At 43.9% G+C, this 13,831-nt stretch overlaps 1 protein-coding gene across 2 annotated transcripts in view; it reads right to left on the bottom strand.

Annotated features, from left to right (window-relative positions):
* The window catches only part of LOC132884841 (synaptogyrin-1-like), a 48,194-nt gene extending 34,569 nt beyond the window's left edge, over positions 1–13,625 (bottom strand). For both annotated transcript variants that reach the window (XM_060918828.1, XM_060918829.1), the window contains exon 1: positions 13,450–13,625. In XM_060918828.1, the coding sequence (XP_060774811.1) occupies positions 13,450–13,548 (99 nt within the window). In that variant the 5' untranslated portion in view covers positions 13,549–13,625. The remainder of the gene's footprint in view (positions 1–13,449) is intronic.
* Positions 13,626–13,831: the final 206 nt, after the last annotated feature.

The raw sequence follows: 13,831 nt of genomic DNA, 5'->3' as shown, positions 1-13,831 counted from the left end.
GAAAATCTGATGTTGTTTTAGGTCATATTTATGCAGAAATATAGAAAATTCTAAAGGGTTCACAAACTTCCAAGCACTACTGTATGTTTGGTCTACATGTTGTCAAAGTGTCTTGGGGTGGATGAAGAGGCGAGTGCGCATTTTCAATTTGTTAAAAGAAGAAGAGAAAAACAAACATGGGGGAAAAAAACAAACAAAAACCGAGCGGTTACAGAATTCTGTGTGTTAGCTGCTTATCTAGACCCTGGCATTTATTCCATCCATCCATCCATCCATCCATCCATTATCCATAACCGCTTATCCTATGCAGGATTGCAGGCAAGCTGGAGCCTATCCCAGCTGACTATGGGCGAGAGGTGGGGTACACCCTGGACAAGTCACCAGGTCATCACAGGGCTGACACAGAGAGACAAACAATCATTCACGCTCACTAGGGCTGTAACGATATGCGTATCGAAATCGCGATACGCAGAGCCACGATCCGTATTGCGATACAAGAAGGCAGAATCGCGGTACACCCTTTCAAACTTCTCCTCAGCCCAAAAACAGAGGCGCTTCCAAACTTCAATTTATGAATACTTTACTTTTTATTTAAATTACATTTTAAACTTACTTAAATTACTTTTTTTTTATATCTATTAGTAAGTCGTTTTTTCGCCGACCTGCGACAATCTTCTGCGAGTCACGCAACGTCCACACTCGCCACTGGCAGAGCATTCGTTTCTTTTAAGCGGTCGCCATTCTGGTTGCGACGCGGGGAGCGAATCTGTAAACAAGCAGCTCATTGGCTGGCTAGGTGTGCCACAAGCCAATCACAATCACTTGACCGGAAAGGCATGCAGTGTTGCCAGATTGGGCGGGTTTAGGTGCTTTTTGGCTGGTTTTGAACATATTTTGGGGTGGAAAACGTTAGCAATATCTGGCAACACTGAAGGCATGTCTGCTTGGGCGGAAGCCTTCTGCGGCAGTTACATTTTGACACGCGAGCAATGTTTCACCATAAAAATTCCGTAATTTCCATCTGTTTTCCGCGATCACAGAAAATCATTGGCCCTATGAGAGTGAGACAGTGAGAGAGCCACCCCCCCCAAAAAAAAATCTTAACGGATTTACACGATTTGGAAAAATGACTTTTTCAGAACCGAAAAAAACAGAGCTTCCGGCTCAACAGTATTATTTTGAGAAATAAAACAGTCTTTGGATATACGTTTGTTCATTTTTGCATACATATTACTCATTCTCTGCAGTGGTCTGAATTATTTGTTATTAAATAGCTAATGTAAGTAAGTAAATAAGTCAAATTTACTACTTTAAAAAAACATTTTAAAAAAAATCGTGGGCGTATCGAATCGTGGGTCAAAAATCGCGATACGAATCGAATCGTGAGTTGGGTGTATCGTTACAGGCCTAACGCTCACGTGTGAATTTAGAACCACCAGTTAGCCTAACCTACATGTCTTTGGACTGTGAGGGAAACCGGAGCACCCGGAGGAAACCCACATAGACACATCCAAACAGAAAGTCCCCTGTCGGCCACTGGGCTCGAACCCAGAACCTTCTTGCTGTGAGGCGACAGTGCTAACCACTACACCACCATGCAGCCCGCTCCAAATAACAGCAAGACGCTAATTATTAAAAACAATGTGACCAGGATATTATTTCAGAAAGATTAGTTTAGGTCTAATGAGCACTACGTAAATCTAACATGACGCTAATGTTGGCTAAGGATGACAGAACATTTGTTCTGCATGCTTCTGAATGCTTGTTTAACCTCGTTAGAACTTGTGTTCGCAAACTAGTTTCCACTCAAGCGCGTGCTACATTTTCTATCACTGTTAACAATAACATTATATTACATGAAAGGAGAACTGAAAGCAAATTTTTGATTATCAAAATTCTATTTCTCATTTTATTAAATATCGGAATGCATTTTTGATCGCCATTTTGTCACCACTATAGCAAGTTATGAGAGTTTGAAATGTGCTATGTAATACATCAGTCCATATGTCAAAGCATCAGCCGTAAACGAGATTCATTGAGACCTGCGCGTGACATCGTAGGACGGAAGTAAAACGTACCATACAGCGGAAATCAAAGTGACCGACGTCTGCCAACGTTCTGTGTCCGAAATCGCTCACTCGTTCACGACTCCCTACATAAGGAATTACTATATAGTGAGCTCATTGATAAAATCAAAAAACGCTTTCGGACACTCGTCCGTCGCGCTGGTATTTACGTCATTACTGTCGCCCAATTAAAACGTGCCAGATCAGTCGGCTGGTGGGCTTTCAAAATAATAAACACATGCATGTGTTTTTGTGATAAATCCATATTATACTGAGCGCGTTTCACACATTAAATCAATACAAAGTACCTGCATCTTTCAGTTCTTTTTAAATCAAGGCTGAATGATTTCTTCTTTGCCGCGGCCTTTTATTAAATCAAATTTGAGACTTTTAATTCGATTTCTTTCAGCACGGACAGCACTACAAAATGGCGTCCCCGCTATATAGTGAGTGGGGAGCGATTTCGGACACAGGGGTTGTCAAAAGACGTGCGTTGCCCTCTTAATCATCATTTAAACTCATTTTTGTGCAGTATTTCGTTTGGAGAACAGTTTTCGAAATGGCGGCACTGACACTTCACGTTTCGAAGTCTCGCACAAGTCTCGTGAAGATCACGTGGATAAGCGACGCCTGCCGTGGACCAAACGAACTACATTCAACACGGCTAAAAACCGAACAGGCCGATAAGTATAATATTTAATTGCAATTAGTTGCCAATACGAGTCACGATATAGGGTTACTAAAACCGAAAACGTAATTGAATAACACGTTCACTGAGAAATAAAGCAAGTTTAAAAATGACTTCGGTTCCCGTTTAATGGCATTCAGCAGACGCGCTTATCCAGAGTGACGTACAACATACCCAGAGCAGCCTGGGGAACAGCTGGGGGTGAGGTTTCAGCCATTCCTGCTGGTCAAGGGAATCGAACCCTGAATAGTTTCACGGTTTGATCGATTCGAACAACCTAAAACAAACAACGCAAGAGTAAGGCATTTTTCATGCGAGCAACGCACCTTCTTCGTACAAACGCTTTGTCAACTCAGCTTTGATAGACAACCAGCTAAAGTTTTGAATAACTAATGAGGTGGATGTGACGTCACATGAAACCCAGCAATTGAGGTTTTTCATCCACGTGACCAAGTCATGTGAGGCTGCCATTTTGGACGTCACGGCTCGAATCAGTTTGAATGCGAGGAAGGCGACAAATGAAAAACATAAAAGAAAAAAGGAGCGAGATGCAGAAAACACCTTCACTATCCAGCGACGTAGGGCATTTACAGGGCGAGCAGAGGGAGAGGTATTTGCAAAAATTGAGGTTAGCAGGCTTAGAGAACGACGTTTACCTGCTTCCACCAGGATTGTTCACTGACGTACGGAAGTACACGAAGCCCTCGTCTTTACCTGACTTCGGCCCGCATGATCTGTATACCTGTGTCGTTAAAAACCCATCGCCATACACAGGTATTGATCTGAAAGTGTATAAGAGTTTGGATGCCTACAAATATTTTGTGTCAGGCTGGGTAACATGCCTACATCAGCGGGTCGTCCCTGGAGCCGGTGGTCGCCATCTTATTACAGCTAAGGTTTGTTCACATTTTCATTTACTTTCGGTCCTCAGGATAAACAAAATGTTATTAAATGTCATTGAAATAACTTCTTAGTCTGTTGAGACATGGCCCATTATAAATTTGCTGTTACCAGGCAATGACCAAGAACTGTATTATTAGGGTCGGTGTCTGTGTTGTAGCAGTGTACTAGCAGCTAGCTGTTAGCACTAGCTAATGTCAACAACATCGTAGCTAGTATGTTACTGTCGCAATGTTTATGTTCAGTCATTTGGATGACTGTTAAAACCTTTCAGTCTCAAGTTTTTCCTTTACTGTATTTACTAGTTTACTGAGCTAGCGTGCTCGGGCAAGCTGGGAGCTAGCGCGCTCCGGCGCCGGACCGCGCTAGCTCCCAGCTTGCCCGAGCGCGCTAGCGCAGTAAACTAGTAAATACAGTAAAGGAAAAACTTGAGAACAGTCATCCAAATGACTGAACGTAAACATTGCTACAGTAACACACTAGCTACTATGATGTTGACATTAGCTAGCTTGACCTTCAAAATGGCGGACCCTGTGACGTCAGGTGAAAAACCTCAATACTCAGATGAAGGGGTGGGATCATTTTAATGACGCAGAAAGGTGAGCCGAATCCGAACGGTTTGCTGAAACACGTTTTATGAAACGTGCAGCCCAAAAGAAACTGACTAGGTGTCTTATTTTAGTGTTCGTGCATTGGAAGGTACTTCAGATACTGAAATGTATGTGCACAAGCAGTGGAAAAGTGACTTTTTTTTCAGAATGTCCTGTTTACAGTCAAGGTATTTCTTCATCTTTGCTTTGTGGCTACTCTTGGGTGGGAACGGGTTCCTGAAGTGAAGTTCCGACAGGAGACTGACTGCTAACCTCTTCATATTCAACTCCATTTATGTTCCGTGAATCGGCTGTTGGTCTTCTCATGAAAAACGGTGCCGCAATACACTTAGAGAATAAGTTCATTCTCATCTCATTATCTCTAGCCGCTTTATCCTGTTCTACAGGGTTGCAGGCAAGCTGGAGCCTATCCCAGCTGACTATGGGCGAAAGGCGGGGTACACCCTGGACAAGTCGCCAGGTCATCACAGGGCTGACACATAGACACAGACAACCATTCACACTCACATTCACACCTACGGTCAATTTAGAGTCACCAGTTAACCTAACCTGCATGTCTTTGGACTGTGGGGGAAACCGGAGCACCCGGAGGAAACCCACGCGGACACGGGGAGAACATGCAAACTCCACACAGAAAGGCCCTCGCCGGCCCCGGGGCTCGAACCCAGGACCTTCTTGCTGTGAGGCGACAGCGCTAACCACTACACCACCGTGCCGCCCGAGAATAAGTTTTTATTATTTTTTTAAATTTCAGTTCACATTTCACACTGAAACTTAAAACCTATTTTCTTTCTTTCTTTCAACCTATTTTTGGACCAGCTGTTTCATTTCCCCACCTTTATTCACTATTACTGTTCAAGAAATGAAATGAAAAACTAGAACTTGACTGAAACCACAGTTTCGAGTCCCCAGTGAGACTCCATATTGGTAAGTTACCCCTCAGTGCTTTTACATGCCGCTCTACCAGTGGCAAATACAGCCCCAATTACATACCGTATAACGGCGCCCAAATTACGAGCTTGTCAAAAGGCCCAAAATAGAACATACGAAAATCGCCCAAATTAGAAGAAAAAATCCTGTTTCATAAGGGTGGAGAACCCAAAATATTTTTAACCCTCATCCTACCATGCTATTTTACACCTTAATCTTACCATGTGGGGTCCGTTTGGACCCCAATAATTTTCTTTAAAATTAAAGCTTATAAAGACAAAATCACCAGATAAGTTTTGTTCAGAACATCTTGTATTAATAACAGCAATACACTAAAGGGCCCAAGGCATAAAGAACACACTTAACCTTCATCCTACCAGCCAATTTTACATACACAAACTACCAGGCGGGGTCCGTATAGACCCCAGGAGGGAATACCTTGAAATCAATGCAGTAAGAACCAATTCAATGCAGCAAACAGACATAACTTTATTGAAGAACAAAATCCACTATGGCTGAATATCAATAATGTATTATAAATGCAATAACATTGCAATAATATTGCAATACCTAGCATACATGTAGCAAATTATAGCGCCACAAAAAAAATTGGCATTATATACATGATTTTTGCAGCTCATGCAGCTGTAAAACATTCTGGATTACAACTTAGGTCTTTTCTTACAGAATTTAAAACAAAAAAGGAATTGTAAAATTATTTAGGGCTTTTGTTTTGCAGCCTGTGCTTATTGCAGCAGTGGGGTCCACACGGACCCCAAGAATGAATGCCTTGGTAGTTTCATTATGGAACATAAAAGAAATAAAAGAAGTTAACTTTCAGTGTGCTATTCAATTATAAAATGAAAGACAGATAAACTTTACTCTGGGGTCCGGTTGGACCCCAGTAACAAATTAATTATACCTTCACAATGCAAAAAGCTGATCTTCCGGTGCTTTAGTGTTTTAATTAAGACATAAATTCCGACAAATTCATAAAACGGTGAGGCAGTATGTCACATATTTTTAAAATGGCAAACAAACATATACAGTGGGGCAAAAAAGTATTTAGTCAGCCACCAATTGTGCAAGTTCTCCCACTTAAAAAGATGAGAGAGGCCTGTAATTTTCATCATAGGTACACTTCAACTATGAGAGACAGAATGGGGGGAAAGAATCCAGGAAATCACATTGTAGGATTTTTAATGAATTAATTGGTAAATTCCTCTGTAAAATAAGTATTTGGTCACCTACAAACAAGCAAGATTTCTGGCTCTCACAGACCTGTAACAACTTCTTTAAGAGGCTCCTCTGTCCTCCACTCGTTACCTGTATTAATGGCACCTGTTTGAACTCGTTATCAGTATAAAAGACACCTGTCCACAACCTCAAACAGTCACACTCCAAACTCCACTATGGCCAAGACCAAAGAGCTGTCAAAGGACACCAGAAACAAAATTGTAGACCTGCACCAGGCTGGGAAGACTGAATCTGCAATAGGTAAGCAGCTTGGTGTGAAGAAATCAACTGTGGGAGCAATTATTAGAAAATGGAAGACATACAAGACCACTGATAATCTCCCTCGATCTGGGGCTCCACACAAGATCTCACCCCGTGGGGTCAAAATGATCACAAGAACGGTGAGCAAAAATCCCAGAACCACACGGGGGGACCTAGTGAATGACCTGCAGAGAGCTGGGACCAAAGTAACAAAGGCTACCATCAGTAACACACTACGCCGCCAGAGACTCAAATCCTGCAGTGCCAGACGTGTCCCCCTGCTTAAGTCCAGGCCCATCTGAAGTTTGCTAGAGAGCATTTGGATGATCCAGAAGAGGATTGGGAGAATGTCATATGGTCAGATGAAACCAAAATAGAACTTTTTGGTAAAAACTCAACTTGTCGTGTTTGGAGGAGAAAGAATGCTGAGTTGCATCCAAAGAACACCATACTTACTGTGAAGCATGGGGGTGGAAACATCATGCTTTGGGGCTGTTTTTCTGCAAAGGGACCAGGTCGACTGATCCGTGTAAAGGAAAGAATGAATGGGGCCATGTATCGTGAGATTTTGAGTGAAAACCTCCTTCCATCAGCAAGGGCATTGAAGATGAAACGTGGGTGGGTCTTTTAGCATGACAATGATCCCAAACACACCGCCCGGGCAACGAAGGAGTGGCTTCGTAAGAAGCATTTCAAGGTCCTGGAGTGGCCTAGCCAGTCTCCAGATCTCAACCCCATAGAAAATCTTTGGAGGGAGTTGAAAGTCCGTGTTGCCCAGCGACAGCCCCAAAACATCACTGCTCTAGAGGAGATCTGCATGGAGGAATGGGCCAAAATACCAGCAACAGTGTGTGAAAACCTTGTGAAGACTTACAGAAAATGTTTGACCTCTGTCATTGCCAACAAAGGGTATATAACAAAGTATTGAGATGAACTTTTGTTATTGACCAAATACTTATTTTCCACCATAATTTGCAAATAAATTCTTTAAAAATCAGACAATGTGATTTTCTGGATTTTTTTTTTCTCATTTTGTCTCTCATAGTTGAGGTATACCTATGATGAAAATTACAGGCCTCTCTCATCTTTTTAAGTGGGAGAACTTGCACAATTGGTGACTGACTAAATACTTTTTTGCCCCACTGTAGGTGCGGGGCAGATGGACCCCACTTGGTCGGATGAAGGTTAAACTATTGTTAAATGTCATTTTTTGCCATATATATTTCAATTTGTTGTTCAGTCGCTTCATAACATGAAATGCGTCTAGCGATTACTGTAAACCGTGTCTGAGTCTCTGACGTCTGAATGTCGTAAAATATACTTCCTTTGTTTGCGTTGTGAAATTCTCAACGATTCATGAGAACACGTGGCTGTCGGTTTGTGATACTGTTGATAGTATAGCTTGACAAGTGGTCGTCATGCCGGGTCGTGGTAGACCTAAGACAACTGGTAAATCACATAATAAGAACAGCAGTTCATATATTCATGGAAAACGCACAATCGACGGCATTATTAAGTCTCCAGGCGGGGGAATGGGGAGGTTTATCACACGACAGAACAGTCAGAAGACATCAGGCGATATTGTTGACAAGGTCGAGGTCATTGACTTGTCGTCTGCAACAACTGCCTTACAGTTGCCAGGTACGCTATGGATTTTTATTACATATTTTATGTGAGACTTTTATGTAATCTGCTTCGTACCAGCTTATTTTTAAACTTAAGTGAAAGTTATTTTTATCCCATCTATGCCCAAATTAATTTATACCGAATTATATTGGAAGTTGAATTGAAATAGATGTGCGCCCAAATAGATGCTGTGATCATAATTAGGCTTACAAAACTTTCGACTTTTTAGATACAGCACTACTTTATACTTGCACATGATTATGTAATTTCTATTATTTTTATTGCTCGATATATTTATAATTGGTTAAAAAAATTGCTAAAAATGATACGTCAAAAATTTTCGTCACGCTATGCGTGAAAATAGTAAAAAAAAAATTTAGGCTCGCTACGATCGCCATGGTGCCCAAATTAAAAACCTGTCTTTGCCCCTGTCTACCCAATGGAGAATGAGCGTTGAACATGGCTTACGATATTGCATGGATGTCAAGACGTCCCACGTCGGAGACGTAAAACTTCCATGCTAGCAAGCGACTGTGACAATTTGTAAACAAGCATGGCCGTCAGGTTTGCTTTATTAAATACGGAAGATTTTGAGAGAATTTTGAAACAGAAAGACGCGTTGAACACCCGAAAGGAATGTCTATGTATTATAATAATAATAATAATAATAATAATAATAATTATAATATTGTCTGGCTTTTTTCATGGTGTGTCAGATATATTCCATTCAGCTAGTCGTCTTCGACTTGTTCAGTATCATGCTAGCTGAATGGAATATATCTGATATACCACTCAACGCCAGCCAATATTATTTAAACAGTGGGAATGCTAAAAACGTTTTTCCCCTCACTGCAACCAAGCTTTGATTATTTGCCTTACTTGAACGAGCTATCACGGGCGCAGATAGAGGGTGGGACGGGGGGGATTCGTCCCACCCAGATTTAAATTCACCTCGTTCGGTCCCCCCCACTTATAGGGAGGAAAAAACGTCTATGCTGTCTTTCTTTGCATAAGGCAAACCTCACGGAAAAATCAAAAGACTAATTACCATTCGGGTTATTGAGGTGCACAGCAGTATAGTTGCAACTGCGCAGACTGCACAGGTTGCGAGCTCGAGCTTGGTTGCTATGGTTACCCACAACGACTTTGACAGGCATATCGGGGACAGCTCCTCCTAGTTCAGGACCCCAACACGGCATGATGAAGGGTACCAAAAGGCAGAAAACGATTGCATCGTTTTTTCAAACAAAAAAAAAAAGACTGTAAGTAAACTGTGCCTTACTTTATCATATCACCTTGCAATTTTTTGATATTCTGTTCAAAGTAATGTCGTAGTGAAAGTAAAATCGTACGGTGTAGAGATGCCTTTCTGGTAGCCTCCTTCTTTCGGTGGTAGCCTGTAGATACAGTGCTCAGAAGGCAGTTTTTTTTTTTTTTTTTTTTAAAGATATTTTTTTGGGCTTTTTGCACCTTTATTGGATAGGACAGTGTAGAGACAGGAAATGAGCGGGAGAGAGAGACGGGAAGGGATCGGGAAATGACCTCGGGCCGGAATCGAACCCGGGTCGCCCGCATTCATGGTATGGCGCCTTAACCACCTGAGCCACGACGCCCCCAGAAGAAGGCAGTTTTAATGTTTAATCTGGCGTTCCCTGCCATAATTTCAGCGAGCATATTGTTTCATAAGGAAACTTTGCGAAGAGTTGTTGACTGACTGCCGCTCACACAACACACAGGCATAGTTAGAAAGTCAGGATGCACTGGTTTACACTTTACACACACACATGTAGCCCAGCCTCTCGCTATGGTTAACAGTTGGAACTTAGCGGTTTTAAAACTAGTTTTGCAATTTCTGTGCGTGATGATAATGTGTAAACTTTGGATTTCCATAGGCTATGTTAAAATGTTATCATTGTCCTGGCCTGCAGGTAGTTCCTGGTGATGGCAGTGAGGGAGGTGAAATAACATGTATACACACTACCGTTCAAAAGTTTGGGGTCACCCAGACAATTTTGTGTTTTCCATGAAAAGTCACACTTTTATTTACCACCATAAGTTGTAAAATGAATAGAAAATATAGTCAAGACATTTTTCTGGCCATTTTGAGCATTTAATCGACCCCACAAATGTGATGCTCCAGAAACTCATCTCATCTCATTATCTCTAGCCGCTTTATCCTTCTACAGGGTCGCAGGCAAGCTGGAGCCTATCCCAGCTGACTACGGGCGAAAGGCGGGGTACACCCTGGACAAGTCGCCAGGTCATCACAGGGCTGACACATAGACCCAGACAACCATTCACACTCACATTCACACCTACGGTCAATTTAGAGTCACCAGTTAACCTAACCTGCATGTCTTTGGACTGTGGGGGAAACCGGAGCACCCGGAGGAAACCCACGCGGACACGGGGAGAACATGCAAACTCCGCACAGAAAGGCCCTCGCCGGCCCCGGGGCTCGAACCCGGACCTTCTTGCTGTGAGGCGACAGCGCTAACCACTACACCACCGTGCCGCCGCGCTCCAGAAACTCAATCTGCTCAAAGGAAGGTCAGTTTTATAGCTTCTCTAAAGAGCTCAACTGTTTTCAGCTGTGCTAACATGATTGTACAAGGGTTTTCTAATCATCCATTAGCCTTCTGAGGCAATGAGCAAACACATTGTACCATTAGAACACTGGAGTGAGAGTTGCTGGAAATGGGCCTCTATACACCTATGGAGATATTGCACCAAAAACCAGACATTTGCAGCTAGAATAGTCATTTACCACATTAGCAATGTATAGAGTGGATTTCTGATTAGTTTAAAGTGATCTTCATTGAAAAGAACAGTGCTTTTCTTTCAAAAATAAGGACATTTCAAAGTGACCCCAAACTTTTGAACGGTAGTGTGTGCGTGTATATATATATATATATATATATATATATATATATATATATATACGCACACATACATATACCGTATACACAAAATGGAATCATTTGCTGACAGCTCAGTCCCCCCCAGTTCAAAAATCCTATCTGCGCCCCTGCGAGCTATGATGTGCATCCTCAGAGACATGTGAAACCAGCCTACTGCATCTTTTTGAACTGCTGCTCATGCTGCATCAGAGGGTGATGTAATATCGAGAGCACACCACACAAATTTAGCATTATTTCAACGTGCATTTGTTGTGATTTTCTCAACGACAATGTTTTCCTTACCATTCCATCAATTACCAATTTCTTACAATTTCCTCCTCCTTGACGAAATGCAAAAGACGTGAACGGTGATTAGTCAGGGTCAAACTTGTAGCGTTGCCAGTCTCCTGACCAAGACAAGAATTTATTGCACTCGGACTGCCTGATGTGACACGGTGATCATTGTGCAAGACAAAAACAAACACTGTGTCGTTGGATCCTGGTGTAACCACCTTGGAGGAAATCATGATCCATGCCCTTCCACATTCATGAGCTCACAGATGCCTAGGATTGGAAAGTGTTTGGAAAAAGTATGTCCTTGACAGGGGTGGCACGGTGGCGTAGTGGTTAGCACTGTCGCCTCACAGCTGGGTTCTGTGTGGAGTTTGCATGTTCTGCACATGTCTGCGTGGGTTTCCTCCGGGTGCTACGGTTTCCCCGACAGTCCAAAGACATGCAGGTTAGGCTAACTGGTGGCGCTAAATTGACCGTAGATGTGAATGTGAGTGTGCGTCTATGTGTCAGCCCTGTGATGACCTGGCGACTTGTCCAGGGTGTACCCCGCCTCTCGCCCGTAGTCAGCTGGGATAGGCTCCAGCTTGCCTGCGACCCTGTAGAAGGATAAAGCGGCTAGAGATAATGAGATGAGATGAGATGAGGGCGGCACGGTGGTGTCATGGTTAGCACTGTCGCCTCACAGCAAGAAGGTCCGGGTTCGAGCCCCGTGGCCGGCGAGGGCCTTTATGTGTGGAGTTTGCATGTTCTCCCCGTGTCCACGTGGGTTTCCTCCGGGTGCTCCGGTTTCCCCCACAGTCCAAAGACATGCAGGTTAGGTTAACTGGTGACTCTAAATTGAGCGTAGGTGTGAATGTGAGTGTGAATGGTTGTCTGTGTCTATGTGTCAGCCCTGTGATGACCTGGCGACTTGTCCAGGGTGTACCCCGCCTTTCGCCCGTAGTCAGCTGGGATAGGCTCCAGCTTGCCTGCGACCCTGTAGAACAGGATAAAGCGGCTAGAGATGATGGATAGATTGATGTCTGTGATAGGAAGCTTGGGCAGTTTTGCTCTCTTGGATTCTCTTGGAAGGGCAGCACGGTGGTGTAGTGGTTAGCACTGTTGCCTCACAGCAAGAAGGTCTTGGGTTTGAGCCCCGTGGTCGGCAGGTTAGGCTAATTGGTGGCGCTAAATTGACCGTAGATGTGAATGTGAGTGTGTGTCTATGTGTCAGCCCTGTCACGACCTGGGATAGGCTCCAGCTTGCTCTGTTCTACAGGCTGACACATTCACACCTACGGTCAATTTAGAGTCACCAGTTAACCTAACCTGCATGTCTTTGGACTGTGGAGGAAACCGGAGCACCCGGAGGAAACCCACGGGGAGAACATGCAAACTCCGCACAGAAAGGCCCTCGCCGGCCACGGGGCTCGAACCCGGACCTTCTTGCTGTGAGGCGACAGCGCTAACCACTACACCACCGTGCCGCCCTCAGGATCATGTATGAAGAAAGAAAACAATTAGACATAAACCACTTTAGGAGTCTCTGCAGGAGTGGGAAAGAAAAACAGGAGGGCAGGAACATCCTCAGCTGTTGATTTTCCTCCCTTCGGACACAATTATGCTGCTGTGGCGGGTGAAGGCTCGGGACTGCCTGCAGTGTGTCAGTCTGCTGCTACAGCCTGAAGTCACTGTGACCAGCGCGCGCGCGACATCATGTCATCATGTCATGGCAAGACGCAGTGACATGCTGACAGCTGTCATTCTGCACGCGCGCGGATCACCAGCAGCCACAGAGCCAGTCACCCAAGCGCCACAGCAGGCTACTCACGCATGCGTAAACATGACGAGTGCCGAGCGCGCGACTTCCTTCACGCGCTGGGCATCGGCATTATTTTGATTCCGAAAACAAACAAACAAACAAACAAACAAACTGGTGTTTTGTCTCGCGCACTCACCCAGGAGACCATGCGCAGGACGGTGTGAGGCTGCTGGAGGAAGGTGAGGGGGTCGAAGGCTCCTCCGGCCCTGCCCGCTCCGTACGCCGTGCCCTCCATCTTCCCCGCGACAGAGACGGACTCGAAAAAAGAAAAAAAAAAGAAAGAAAGAAAAAAAGAAAAGGATGATTGCACTCTCGCTCGCGCTCACACTCACACTCGCGTGAACGCGCAGGCGCGCCTTCCAGCCCAGCGCGCGACGTTTTCATGAACGCGCAAATCTTGCACAGCCTGCCTGATCTCAGGCTGTTTACTGTCTACTAGATGTTCAAGGACGGAATATCTCATCTCTGTGAAAACTTCACTCAGCAAAATAAAAAGTAAAATATAATAATTTTAAAAA

The sequence above is a fragment of the Neoarius graeffei genome, chromosome 4, assembly GCF_027579695.1.
Source record: "Neoarius graeffei isolate fNeoGra1 chromosome 4, fNeoGra1.pri, whole genome shotgun sequence".
In the NCBI taxonomy this organism is placed as follows: domain Eukaryota; kingdom Metazoa; phylum Chordata; class Actinopteri; order Siluriformes; family Ariidae; genus Neoarius; species Neoarius graeffei.
Note: the sequence above shows the minus strand (reverse complement) of the source record. Positions and strands in the feature narration are given on the sequence as shown.